We start from the raw sequence: 14,726 nt of genomic DNA, 5'->3' as shown, positions 1-14,726 counted from the left end.
GAAGCAACGCAGAGACTGCTCCACTTAGCTAATATGTAATTAAAGGTTATGAACACTACAACCATAACATTAAAACCATAATATTGTGTAGGTCCCCTTGTACCTCCAAAAACATCTCTGAACTGTCATGGCATGGATTCCACAACACCTCATTTGTTTTCCCAGCACGTATGTCCCAGTAGAACATTGTCCAGAACATCACACGGCCTCAGTTGACTTGACTTCTTCCCATACTGCCAACCTTTCCCAGCATGACCATCTGTGGCTACTCAGCAAGTCGAAACGTTCTGACACCTTCCAATCATAGCCAGCATTAACTTTTGAGCAATTTGTGTTACAGTAGTACTTCTTTGGAACTGGAAGAGATGGGCTAGTCCTCACCACACACGTCTGTGAACCTTGGGAGCTCATGACCTATTGTTCTTTAGACCACCTTTGGTAGGTACTAACCTCTGCGTACCGGAACACTTCACAAAACTTGCCATTGTGGAGACGCTCTGACCTAGTCATCTATTCATCACAATTTGGCCCTTGTTAAAGTCACTTAAATTCTTACTCTTGACCATTTTTCCTGCTTCCAACACATCAACTTTAAGAAATGTCTGTTTACCTCGTATGTAATATATTCCAGTCCTTGCAGGTAAAATTGTCACAAGAAAATCAATGTAATTCACTTTCCCTGTTAGTGGCTTCAATGTTATGATTGAACTCTATAGCCGTTTCTCTTTTTCTAGTTTTTTTTTTTTTAACAGTTTCAATAAATTAGGCCTATTGAACAATCTATGGTAAAATAAGATGCTTTGTGATTCAGCGTGTTAATTTCATTTAACCCTTTCCGATCCACTGTCTGACCTCTGAAGACATTATGATTTAAGGCTGTACAGCTCCAATGTTGGAAGACATCCGTTGGGGTTCTCTTACTGTATAGTGCCAGCCACTCTGCTTTCGGAGCCTATCCAACGTGTCACCTCATGCAGTACTGGCTTTAACCAGAAGTTAGCACCCGTTGTATAACGACAGAAAAAGAGTAAGCCTCCTAGGAAAACTAGGATAGAAATTGGGTTGGAAAGGGTTAAATTTGTGGTAGATCCAGAATGTCTCCGGAAAAAAAAATGAAATCCATCACTTCATTTGAAAGCAAGGAAAGAAAAATGACTGTGAGCGAGTGAGAAAAGTGGACAATGTGACCAATGGCTTAAGAATGAGCATAAAAGAGCCAGGACATCAGGGGCTGCGGAGACTCCAGAAAAGCATGTGGCCTGAATTTCAAAAGAGAAAGACAGAGCCAGTGCATCCAGGGTGGCGCGGCACTCCATTTTGTTGCTGGAAGGTTTTCAATAGGATCCTGATAAGGACTATGATCAACATCCGAATGTTATCATTAGATGAATGGTCCAAATATGTAGCTACTGTCATGCCAAAAAATTCAACACAGAGTCTCCTGGAATGTGCTGTAGGATTGAAACTTGGCTAAAGCCGGCAGTATGGTATAATTTATAATATTTTATTTGTCAATATGCAAGTCACATTGGCTGGCAATTATATTTTTTAGCAATATTGTTTTTTGTGCGTTTTTACTCGTGTACACAGTGTTTCCTCGAAAATAAGACAGGGATAATTATTAATTTTTGCCCCAATAGAGGTGCTAGGTCTTATTTTCGGGGAATGTCTTATTTTACTTATGCAACAGGCTCGATCCAAGTCTTCCCCACTTCTTTCCAGAGCCCGTCGCGGTTTCCGCAGTCCTCGACGGCCCACACAGGATCACTTCCTGGTTACAGTATTCATAAATCCCATCTCCATGAAGTGTTGGCGGTGATTGGTCCTTCAAGCACCACAGCTTAGCCATTACAGCCAACGCTAAAAGAACCAATCACAGACAACGTGTCGTGGAAGCAGGATTTATGAATTGGCTGAGCTGCAGCTCAGCCAATTAGTAAATCCCGCCATCATGAAGTAATGGCTGTGATTGGTCCTTTGAGCGCTGCTCAGCCAATCACAGCAATCGCTTTATGGAGGCAGGATTTATAAATTGACCAAGCGCCGCCTCAGCCAATTCATAAATCCCGCCTCCTCGAAGTGATGGCTGTGATGGGCCCTTCGAGCGCTGCTCAGCCAATTACAGCAATCGCGTTGGGAGGCGAAAATTATACATTGACTACGCAGCGACTCAGCCAAATTCATAAATCCCGCCTCCTGGAAGTGATGGCTGTGATTGGTTTTTCGAGCGCTGCTCAGTCAATGAAAGCAGTGCTCGAAGAACCAATCACAGCTATCACTTCGTAGACACTGTATTTATGTATCTCATAACCAGGAAGTGATCCTGTGTGGGCAGCCACGTTGGGGCTCTGGAAAGCAGTGGGAATGACGTGGACTTAGCCTGCTTGGTCAAGTATTCCTTTTTTTTTAATGTAATCTAACTACGGTTTTTTGGGGGGTAGGGCTTATACACCAAGCCTCCACAAGAATCTGGAAAAATCAGGCTAGGGCTTATTTTAGGGAAGACACAAGCTTCTAAAACAGTATCTCTTTCCCTTATAGCCATCTGGATCACTGACTTAAAATGACAAATTGGAACTTGTCACCTTGACCAGCTGGAACATTTTGAGTTTTGCACTGTCCATATTTCATCTTCTTGATGTGAAAAGACACTTGGCAAACAACATTTGCCTCTCACTCCACAGGTGTTTGTAAATTGTATCCGGTTTACAGTGGCTCTAAGGAATATCACTGTCACCCTTACGATGAACTGTCACGAGAGAGGATGTAGCCATTTTTGCCACAATGCTCAATATCAAATCAATAAATTTCTCTTTGCCGTTTTCTTCATCATATTTTTATCTTGTTTTGCAGTAACATAAATGCTGATCAATATATAGACAGATAGCTTACCTATACATAGAATATTGAAACAAAAGCCTTGATGGACTGATCTATTAACTAGTTGGTCCGGTAAACTGTCGAACCCCACATGACCTGAGAGAGGTAATGGACGGGCATTTTCACTCTGCTCAAAAACAAATGTTTAATAATTAAAATAGAAATCATTTCTATTCCAGCTTTGCTATACATAAATAGATTAGTTCTAATATTGAAAAATGTATGTCAAACAATAAGCACGCAATGATACATACAATATACCAAAATAATGCATGACACACTGCTAACTAGTCTACAAGTATGGCCGGGCTCACATAAATGGATGGGATTCTGTTTGCAGATATCCGCAGCAGAAGACTCGCGAGTGATCACGGATGGCCGCAGATGCATATGGTTTTCCGCGCGGATGTATGCAAATGGACAGCGTTTCGTCCACGAAGAAGAAAACTCGCAAGCAGGAAATTACATCAGAACATTGCACAATCAACCCCCCAAGCAATCATATATTTTTCTCTGTCTCATACAAAAGCCCCAAAACTTTGGCTTTACTATCTCATCTACTAGCAAGCTGCGAGAGAATCCGTGCTCCTATGCAATATTAATTGCGTATGCATTGCCTATACAAGCAGAATCCGCTCTAAAATAGAGCATGCTGTGAATTTTCTTCCACTTTTGGAAATCACAATTCAAACCCGCTCGTCTGAGTGAACCGGCGAAAGTCTTTGCCTTTCAATGCCCGCGTGCGTACGGCGATTGGGGAATCCGCAATTCAAATCCAGTTGTGTGAGGCCGGCCAAAAGGATGTTTCATGTGTTTTATCTAAAATAAAATGTGATTGTTCTCAGCAAGAGAAACGACGTAATCTTGTAGATATGATACCTTTTAATGGCTAACAAAAATACATGATGTAATAATAGCGAGCTTTCGTACCAACGCAGGGTACTTCTTCCGGCTTAAATGGATTGGATCTGAAGAGGCATGCATATTTATACACACTTATAACATACATACTTATGACAAGGCACAGATATGGATGTGATTGGTTCGCACTTAAAAGGAATTCTGCAAACCAGAAAACAAACTTTTTTTGTCTAGGCACTGATAGCCTATCTAAAATAAGTAATACTAACAATTTTAATTAACAGTTAAAATGAATAGCTCACTTTTCTTCCATCTCGGGAAAAGTCATTTGAGGGGCTTTGTGGGGTCCTCATTCCAAAACTGGATTGGTGAGCCTACATTAAAACAAATTATTATTAGCCACTTATTTCCATATTACAAGTCAAAACTCAAAAAGGTTATCTTGAATATTATATATTCTATAGTCCACCTGCCATGTTTCATATGTCATAGTGTTATATTCTAAAAGCAATTCAAAAGAAATGCCAAAACAAGAGACATTTCTGCATCAAATAAGAAGGCTTTAAATGCATTAGTCAATTAGTGAGATTTTCTAAATTCTATATCAATACATGATAAATGATTGAAATATCACAGTATAAAATAATATCATTATAGGATGAATACATCACAACGCAAAGACACTTGCATTCCTCGAAGACGACCAACAGGATTCACCAGCAATTGTAAGATGGGCATTGTAATATGGGGGCTCAGAATATAGCACTATTGTCATGGGGGATGGGCAGACTAACAGAGGGAAAAATGAAGAAATGAACATGGTTTAATACTTATATTATGTATATAGTAAGAACAAATGTATTTGTTTAGGCCTCCTTCCCACGAACGGATTTCCGCCGCGTAATTCGCGGCGAAAATCCGCTGCGTTGCCCGCAGCTATTAGGTTCTATTGAACCTAATAGCACAATGTGCACGATGCGTAATTCCACCGCGGAATTACGCACCGCGATTTCTCCCGTCCTCACCCGCAGCATGCTCTATTTTCTGCGGGTGAGGACGGGCTGTACGCACTGACGGCTTCCATTGCAGTCAATGGAAGCCGTCCGTTCACGCTATCTCCCGCTGTAACCAGCGGGAGATAGCGTGAAAAAACGCTTTCCCGCCCACCGCCGCGCGTCATATGACGCCATATGACGCGGCCGGCCGCGTCACGTGACACGGCCGGCCGCGTCACGTGACACGCTCGGTGACGCGGCGGCGGTGGGCGGTGACGCAGCGGCGGTGGGCGGGGAAGCGATTTCACGCTATCTCCCGCAGGTAAGTATAGGGGCTCTGGGGGGCGCCGTGACGGGCTTCACCGCGTAATATTACGCGGCGGAGCCCGTCACGCTCGTGGGAAGGAGGCCTTAGGCTGTTTTCACTAGTCTCCAGATGACTTACATGCTAGGATACTAAAGGAAGCAGCAGAGGCAATTACATAGTATGTTAGGCCGAATGAAGACAGTGTCCATCTGGTTTAGCCTGTTTATCCTCCTATGTTGTTGATCCAGAGGAAGGCAAAAAACCCCAAGAGGCAGGAGCCAATTAGCCCTTTTGGGGGAAAATTACTTCCCGACTCCCTCATGGCAATCAGACTGTTCCCTGGATCAACCCCTAATAGTTCCTACCTGCTTGTATACCCGGATTACCAATTAACCTAAAATTTATATCCTGTAATATACTTCCCCTCTAGAAAGACATCAAGTGAGTCCCCTTTTAAACTCCTCTATGGATTTTGCCATCACCACATCCTCAGGCAGAGAGTTCCACAGTCTCACTGCTCTTACAGTAAAAAACCCTTTTCTGTGTTGGCGATGAAACCTGCTTTCCTCTAGACGTAGCGCATGCCCTCTCATTACCGTCGCAGTCCTGGGTATAAACAGATCATGGGAGAGATCCTTGTATCGTCCCCTCATGTATTTATACACAGTTATTTGATCACCCCTTAGCCGTCTTTTTTCCAGGGTAAATCATCCCAATTTGGATAGCCTTTCTGGGTATTCCAGTCCTGTCATTCCATGTATTAGTTTAGTTGCCCTCCTTTGAACCCCCTTAAACACTGTAACATTTTTCCTGTGCATTGGTGACCAGAACTGTGCACAGTATTCCATGTGAGGCCTGACAAGTGCCTTATATAGTGGGAGGATAAGGTTTTCATCCCTCGCCCCTATACCTCTTTTAATGCACCCCAAGACTCTATTAGCTTTTGCAGCAGCTGACTGGCATTGGTTACTGCAGTCTAATCTATAATCCACTAGTACCCCCAGGTTTTTTTCCCATATCACTTTTCCCTAGCGGTACCCCATTTAGTGTATATTGGTGACAACCGTTTCTCCTGCCCATGTGCATAACCTTACATTTATCAACATTGAACTTCGTTTGCCATTTTTCTGCCCAAGCCCCCAGCTTATCCAGGTCCGTTTGTAGCCGTACATTGTCCTCTGCTGCATTGATTATATTGTATCATTTTGTGTCATCTGCAAATATTGATATTTTACTGTGCAGTCCCTCTATCAGGTCGTTGATAAATATATTGAACAGAATACTAATACTGAACCCTGTGGCACCCCGCTAGCGACGGTGGCCCAATCAGAGTATGAATCATTTATTACCACCCTCTGCTTTGTGTCTCTGAGACAATTCTTTACCCATATACACACACATTTTCACCCAATCCGAGCTGTCTCATTTTATATATCAGCCTATTATGCAGCACGGTGTCAAATGCTTTAGAGAAGTCCAGATATAGGAGATCAATAGATTCTCCCAGGTATAGCCTAGAGTTTACTTCATCATAGAAGCTGATCAGATTGGTCTGACATGATCGACCCTTTATTAATCCATGCTGGTGAGGAGTTATTCCATTGTTCCCCTTGAGGTATTCTTCGATGGCGTCTCTCAGAAACCCCTTGAATGTTTTTCCAGTTACTGAAGTGAGACTTACCGGCCTGTTGTTACCAGGCTCACTTTTGGACCCTTTTTTGTAAATTGGAACCATGAGCATGAGTCAACAGTGTGATGCAGCAGCCAAAAGGGCAAACACAATTCCGGGATGTATTAAGAGAAGCATAGAGTCTAGATCACGTGAGGTAATTACCCCCTCTACTCTTCCTTGGTCAGACCTCATCTGGAATACTGTGTCCAATTCTGAGCACCCAGATTTAAAAAAAAAAGACAGACAAACTGGTGCAAGTTCAGAGAAGTTATCAAGATAGTGAGCAGTCTGCAAATCATGTCCTATGAAGAACAGTTAAAGGATCTGGGAATGTTTAGCGTGCAAAAAAAAAGGCTGAGAGAAGACTTGATAACGGTCTACAAATATCTGAAAGAGCTGTCACAGTGCAGAGGGATCAGCCCTATTCCCATTTGTACAAGGAAGGACTAGAAGCAGTGGGATGAAACTGAAGGGAGGAGACACAAATTAGATATTAGAAAAGAACTTTTTGACAGCGAGGGTGATCAATGAGTGGAACAGGTTGCCACGGGAGGTGGCGGGTTCTCCATCAATGGAAGTGTTCAAAGAGAGGCTGGACAGACATGTGTCTTGGATAACTTAGTGAACCCTGCATTGAGCAGGGGGTTGGACCTGATGATCCTGGAGGTCCCTTCCAACTTTACCATTCTATGATACACATCTGTGTTGGAAGCTCCGGTCAGAGGTTCCGTAGCAGAACTGGCTCAAAATACCGTTATAAGAAGCGCTGCATGCTGCACTTTTTCTTCCGTCCAAAAGCCAGACACCTATATGGAAACTAAATAGACCCTATTATAGTCAATAGTGTCTGTTCGACACTGTTCAGTGCCGTGCAGAGATGGAACCGTTCGGCCGCGGAGATTCCCCTTTCCTGCTCCCCAAACGGAGCAGGAAAGCTGAAACCCCAAGCGCAGGTGTGAAACATCCTTACGGACAATCCTATCAGATGGTGATGAGTGTTGAAGCCAGATTATAAAGCCACTGGGACAGATCACTGGATTCATACTTAAAAATAGACTTACTGAAACAGGACAGAGGGGGTTTTGTTCTAGTAAATCACTCAGAAATGAGAACCAAGTACTGTAAGAAGATATGACAATATATCATAAGTTTTCACACATAGTAACAGAAACAATGTATCCGTCAAGGCCACTGAGATCTTCAGAGTGATAACAGACCAATGATGTCAAAAACTGAGCAGTCCATAAACCCCAACATGGAGATCACCTTGTGTTTTTTAAACAATACAACACTGTCATATAGGTTCAATAAAACGCCCTTAAGGCCCAATGCCCACAAACGGATTATCGCTGTGAAAAATCGCAGCCAGACAACCGCCGCGAATTCCGCAGCAACAACCGTCCATAGACATGCTGTGTTAAATGATTCTCCCCTGCCCATGAGCGGAAATCAACTGCCTTTTTCCGCTCGCGGGGAGAATCACAGCATGTTCTATTTTGTAAGGAAAAACGCACGGGCGGCTTCCCCTGCAGTCAACGGAGGCCATCCGTCCCCCAATACTTCCGCTGTGAGCACAGCTGAAGTATCGCGGGAATCCGTGTCACCGCCCAGCGACGGCGTGTCATGTGCGGGCGAGACACTCGCGGCGGATCTGGACAGGTGAATATGGGGTCTCTAGGGGGGGGCGCCGGGTCTGATTCCGCTCCGAGATTCTGCAGCCGGAATCTGACCCGGCCGTCGGCATGAGCCCTAAGTTATCTATATCATGTATGAAAAAATTACAACCCCCGATTATATACATTCCTCCTAAGCATGCTTTTCACCAAATTCTGGATACAACATTCTAGTTCGTCCAAAGATGCTCAATGGGATTGAGGTCCAGCCTTTGGGTTAGCCAATGAAGTTTGCAAACATTCTGCTTCTCAAACTAAACCTGTAGGTAGACATATGGAGCTGTACCAAAGTATTGCCACAGAGTAGGTAATGTCATATTGTCCAGAATGTCTTTGTAGCCATTGAAAGAACTATAACCAATGGCCCTAGTCCTTCCTGGAGGAAACACAACCTTCTCCAAACTTCACTTCACTGTTGGGACAATGCAGTTGTGTAGAAACTGCTCTCCAGGGAACTGTAAACATAGTGTATGTGTTGTGGGGTTTCAGAATAAACATACTTTTTAAACTGGGTTTGCACGAGACGAATGTCGGACAAACGATGTCCAACACTCGTCCCTGTGTGTCCTCGCTCTCGTGCTCCTGCACAGGAGCTAGTATCGCTGGCTCGCTCACAGAGCGACCAGCAGGGGGGCAGGGAGGCTGCAGGAGATTTCTCTTCTCTAGCTCCCCAGCCCCTCTCTATTGACTTAACACAGCGATCAGTGATCAGCTTACCATCCATTATTTATGCTGCATAAACGATGGACAGTGAGCTGATCGCTCAGTGTAAATAGCGGCCAGCGGCCGTTCAGTACTGAACAGCCACTGTGTTATGTCAATGGAGAGGGGCGGGGGAGAACGAGGAGAGAAATCTCCTGCAGCCTCCCTGCTAAGAACTAATGATACTAGCTCCCGTGCAGGATGTACATAGGATGTAGTGCATCCAGCTAGGTCTATTCAGGATGTATTTGGTCGCTCCACTTCTGCTTTCCCTCCACTCTCTTAGCAAGTGGCTACAAAGCATGCAGTGATGGTGAGACCAAAGGCTGCTGGAAGCTTTCATTTTTTCATTGGGGATGAACAGGCTAAAGCCAAGAGAACAGATGATGAGATAGCAGCGGTCAGGTGACTTTCGCTGAAGTCATCTTCCAAAACAATCATTGGGACGTAGGTGAGGCAACAATCACTGAACCCTGCTGCAGGACGCGTAAGTACTGCTCTATTTGTTATCTTAAGATAGTTGGAGATATTGCGGAAATGTTGTCCTGTAACCAGACAACCCTTTCATTTAATGTGTATGGCCATCTTTAACCCCTTAGTGACCAAGCCTGTTTGCGCCTTAATGACCAGGCCAAATTTTGCAAATCTGACACGTGTCATTTTAGCATGGAAAAACACCAGAAAGGTTTTGCATATCCAAGCGATTCTGACATTGTTTTTTTGCCACATGTTGTACTTTATCTAGGCGGAAAAAAAAGACCGATAGAATTTGTGTTTATTTATTAAAAGCACGAAAATTGGGAAAATTTTGAAAAAAAATCGTCATTTTTTCACATTTCCAACTGCAATATCTCAAATATGTGCAAACATAATATAGAAATTTTTGTTAAGATATATATTTCCATCCGTTTACTTTATTTTTGGCGCACATTGGAAAAACTTTCATTTTTTTTAACCATTTAGGAGACGTACAAATTTAACATTACTTTTCAGCATTTTGAGGAACACTTTGTTTTCCTACACCAAACCAAGATTGGAAAGGCTCATAGGAGTCAAAATGATAGATACCCCCACAAGTGACCCCATTTAAAAAACTACACCCTTTAAGGTATTCACTGAGGGGTGTCATGAGTATTTTAACCCCACAGTTTTCTTTTAGGAGTCAATGGGATTTAGAAGAGAAAAACTAAAATGTCATATTTTTACAAATATGTCATTTTAAAGACAGGACTTTTTTCTATAGTACACATGAAAATTAGGATTTGCACCCCAGAATGGATACCCCTGTTTGCCCCGTGCTCAGAAACATAGCTATTGTAGCCCTAATCTTACGTCTGGATGCACAATGGGGCCCAAAATGAAAGGAGCAACCGGTGGCTTTCGGAACAGAAATTTTGCTTGAAGGAGATTTAGGCCCTTTTGCCCACTTGTAGAGCCATTGAGTGACCAAAACGATGGAGAACGCCCACAAGTGACCCCATTTTGAAAAGTAGACCCCTTATCGAATTTATCTAGGGGTACGACGACTTTCTTGACTTCACAGTTTTTGAATGAATCTAAGCCAAGCCGAAGGAAAAAAAATTACGATTTTCATTTTTTGGGTAATTCTGTCATTTCAAAAGCAGTTTTTTTTGTACCGCACATATATGAATGAAGACTTGCACCCCTAAATGGATACCCGTTTGTCCCGTGCTCAGAAACATACCCATTGTGGCCCTAGTATTACGTCTGTATGCACAATGGGGCCCAAAATGAAAGGAGCAACCGGTGGCTTTCGGAACAGAAATTTTGCTTGAAGGAGATTTAGCCCCCATTGCCCACTTGTAGAGCCATTGAGTGACCAAAACGATGGAGAACCCCCACAAGTGACCCCATTTTGAAAAGTAGACCCCTTAACGAATTTATCTAGGGGTAAGATGACTTTTTTGACTTCACAGTTTTTGAATGAATCTAAGCCAAGCAGAAGGAAAAAATTATGATTTTCATTTTTTTGGCAATTGTGTGAAATTAAAAAGTTTTTTTTAGTACAGTGTACATAGGAATGAAGACGTTCACCCCAAGATGGATACCCCCGTTTGTCCCGTGTTCAGAAACATACCCATTGTGGCCCTAATCTACTTAAAGGAAACATAGCTAGGCCTATAATGGAAAGAGCACCCGTTGGATTTCAGGGTACAACGGAATAAATTCCAGTCCCCATTGCCCACTTGTAGAGCCATTGAGCGGCCAAAACGATAGAGAACCCCCACAAATGACCCCATTTTGAAAACTAGACCCCTTAACAAATTCATCTAGGGGTGTACTGCGTATTTTGACCCCACAATATTTGAATGAATCTAAGCAAAGCAAAAAGGAAAAAATTACGATTTTCATTTTTTTGGCAATTTTGTCAATTTAAAAACAGTTTTTTTTGTACAGTGTACATAGGAATGAAGACGTTCACCCCAAAATGGATCCCCCTGTTTGTCACGTGTTCAGAAACATACCCCTTGTGGCCCTAATCTACTTACAGGACACATGGCTAGGCCCATAATGGAGGGAATGCCCGCTGGATTTCAGGGCAGAACTGAATAAATCCCAGGCCCCATTGCCCACTTATACGGAAAAACATTAGACTTCCTAAAAATAATCCCCCCCACCCCCATTTTTTGCCACTCCCTAAATATTAGATAAAGGTAATAATATAAACTGCGTTTTATGTCCGAAGACAGGGGTAATTACGGAGGCTGGTTGGGTTGGACACATGGGGCAAGAAAACCGGGTATCCCCCCTCCTCATGTATTTTGGGGGGTATTTCGTGACCTCAGCGGTGGGGATGGGGTGTAAAAAGTGGCGCTCTGCGAGGCTTTGTAATCTTGCTGCGGTGCAGCGGTCTCACAGAGAAGGCGCTCAACAAGCTGCTCCTGGAACTGCATGAAGGCGAGCGTTCCCGGGGCTTCTTGTAAAATACGTATTACAGGTAGCGGTCTGAATAACGCCGGGCTCACGCAGCCGTAGGTGGAATCCGCTTGTGGAGGCCCGCAGCGGATCCCAGCTGTGAGCCCGGCTGTGACCCTGCGTACGGCCGCGTAATGTACTGCGCATAACTGCCTACTCACACAGGCTGTCATGCGCAGTACTTTTTTTTTTGTTTGCATTTCCCGCGCCGTCGCTTAGAGATGACCCGGGTATCCGCAGCCCGTTCACAATGTGTTTGCATATGGGCTGCGGGTATATCCGCCGTCATAGAGCACAATGGGCTCTAGGTCGCGGATATCCGCGGTAAAATATAACATGCAGTGTTTTGTTTCTGCGAGTGGATTCCGTAATTCCGACCCGCTAATTGGGGGGAATTGTGTGATCCAATGCATGTGATTGATCCGTGGATTACCGCTGATCAAGCGCATGCAGAACCCATAATTCCTCTCCGGTCATGCGTGACCGGCCTAATGAGATCGCTACTTTATCCCGTGACCAGGGACCGCTCAGCGAGGCCGCCGGTCACTGCTCCAAGCACTCAGTGACCATTGGTCGCTGGGAGCAAGGAGGTTTAAAATTTCCTGGGCTCCCCGGCTCCTGCGAATGTGTCTGGCATTTTGCCGGCGGGCGCATGCGCAGCAGCCGGAAGGGTCCATGGAGGAAAATCGCATCTGGATTCAAATACGGAAGCCTCCGAGAAGATCTTTCATCTCCCCCCACCGATCGCATCGGTGAGGGGAGATGAAACTGCCACTTTTTAATGAACTTTTACGTGATCGCCATTATGCATTGTATAACGGCGATCACGTGAACAGTAACCGCATACCGCGGCTCCCCGTGACATCTCCAGGCTATTGGCTACCTTTGGTAGCCAGTAGCAGGGAGATTTTAAATTTCTTGGGCAATCTTTCTCTTTTTCGCATGCATCCGCCATCATGCTGACGGGCGCATGTGCAGAAGCTGGGGTAAGGTCCGTGGATGAACATCTCATCAGGGAACAAATCCGGGACCATGGGTACGTAATTTCATCCCCCCCTTACGGATACGATCTGTAAGGGGAGATGAAACTTTAACTTTTTAAACTTTTTTTTTACTTTTTTTTTTGACTTTTTAACTTTATATGATCACCATTATCCGATGGATAACGGTGATCATATGACTGGAAACCGCATACAGCGGTCCCCAGTCATATCTCCCTGCACTCGGCTAACTGTGACAGCCGGTGCAGGGAGATTTTGAATTTGCCGGGCTCGCCGGCCTTCTGCGCATGCGCGCCACATTGGCACATCACAGAAGCCAGCGGGGGTCCCCGACACCGGCCGGAGGACATCGGCGGACCTGAGGTGAGTATTTTCACCTCCCCTCATGGATCCGATCCATGAGGGGAGGTGAAACTTTTCTTTTTTTTTTTACACTTTTTTTCACTTTTCCGCGATCACCGTTATCCATTGTATAACGGCGATCGCGGTACCCGGGACCGCTCACCGCGCTCCCCGCTGACATCTCCTGCCTCCCGGCTACCTACAGGAGCCGGGAGCCAGGAGATTTTAAGTCTCCCGCGCCGCCGGGCCTTCTGCGCATGCGGCTGACGTAATGCCGCCTGGCGTGCATGCGCAGAAGGACGGCTACGGCGCCTGGAGAATCGGGACAGCGGGGAGTCGTGCGGCGGACCTCGGTGAGTAATTTCAGCTGCTCCGATGGATCTGATCCATCAGAGCATCTGAATATGTCACTTTTTTTGCAGTTTTATTTACTTTTTTGCGATCGGCACTATCCATTGCATAGCGCCGATCGCAATGCCGGGGGAGGTGGGGTCCGAACAGCCCGGGATGACAGCATCATGCTGTCAGCTACCTGTGGACACCGACAGCATGGAGCTGTCACGTCCACAGCCCACGGGGCTTTATTCTCTGCAGGACACATGTTTTTACGTCCTCAGAGAATAAAGCCCACTTCGGGAGGACGTAAAAACACTATGGGCTGGTCGTTAAGGGGTTAAAGTATCACACTATTTGTCTGGTTTTACTAAATAGTATCTAACAGTTGATGACATGTATATGACCAAATGCTATGGTCCTACTGGCCATTGTTAAATTCAAATAGGACAGTATGTGGTTGAGCACATCCCAAAGCAAAGACGCTTTCAGAATTTGGGCATTTTTTGAAAGCGACCAATCTAGTTCACCAAGCACATTGTAAGACAGGCACTGCACTATGGTGGCTCAGTGATTAGCACTCTTGCTATATAACACTGGAGGATGGATAGATAAATGATTGCTACAGTAAATAATTATAATACCCATTACACTAAATGGCCACTTTATCAGAGACACTGCTCTTTCATAATTGGGGCTTCACTGTAAGGAAAGCAGACACATGACACCAGAGTGCAGTATAAAATCAAGTGAGAAGATTTTTCATGAATTAAGGCCCATTTAGACAACGATTATCGCTCAAAATTTCTTTAAAAGCCATCTTTTGAGTGCTAACCGTTTTATCTAAACGCGTGGCCATCGTGCACTGTTTGTTCATCGTAAATTCTAGCAAGCTAGAAATCACCGATGACTGTTCTCAGCGCTGCACACTGATTTTCTCAGGGGGCAGCACTGATAGTATTCTTTCAGCTGACACCAGCTGAAAGTTCTGAGAACAATGCAGCTGTTTGCATATCTTGCTTG

The 14,726-nt window shown here is 44.5% G+C and overlaps 1 protein-coding gene across 2 annotated transcripts in view; it reads right to left on the bottom strand.

The window, feature by feature from the left end:
- The window catches only part of SEPTIN10 (septin 10), a 63,156-nt gene that overhangs the window by 30,639 nt on the left and 17,791 nt on the right, over nucleotides 1-14,726 (bottom strand). For both annotated transcript variants that reach the window (XM_066577906.1, XM_066577909.1), the window contains exons 2-3: nucleotides 4,044-4,115; nucleotides 2,893-3,007 (exon numbers count right to left, since the gene is read on the bottom strand). In XM_066577906.1, the coding sequence (XP_066434003.1) occupies nucleotides 2,893-3,007; nucleotides 4,044-4,115 (187 nt within the window). The remainder of the gene's footprint in view (nucleotides 1-2,892; nucleotides 3,008-4,043; nucleotides 4,116-14,726) is intronic.

The sequence above is a fragment of the Eleutherodactylus coqui genome, chromosome 1 (genome assembly GCF_035609145.1).
Source record: "Eleutherodactylus coqui strain aEleCoq1 chromosome 1, aEleCoq1.hap1, whole genome shotgun sequence".
Lineage (NCBI taxonomy): Eukaryota > Metazoa > Chordata > Amphibia > Anura > Eleutherodactylidae > Eleutherodactylus > Eleutherodactylus coqui.
This window is presented reverse-complemented; position numbering and strand designations above follow the sequence as displayed.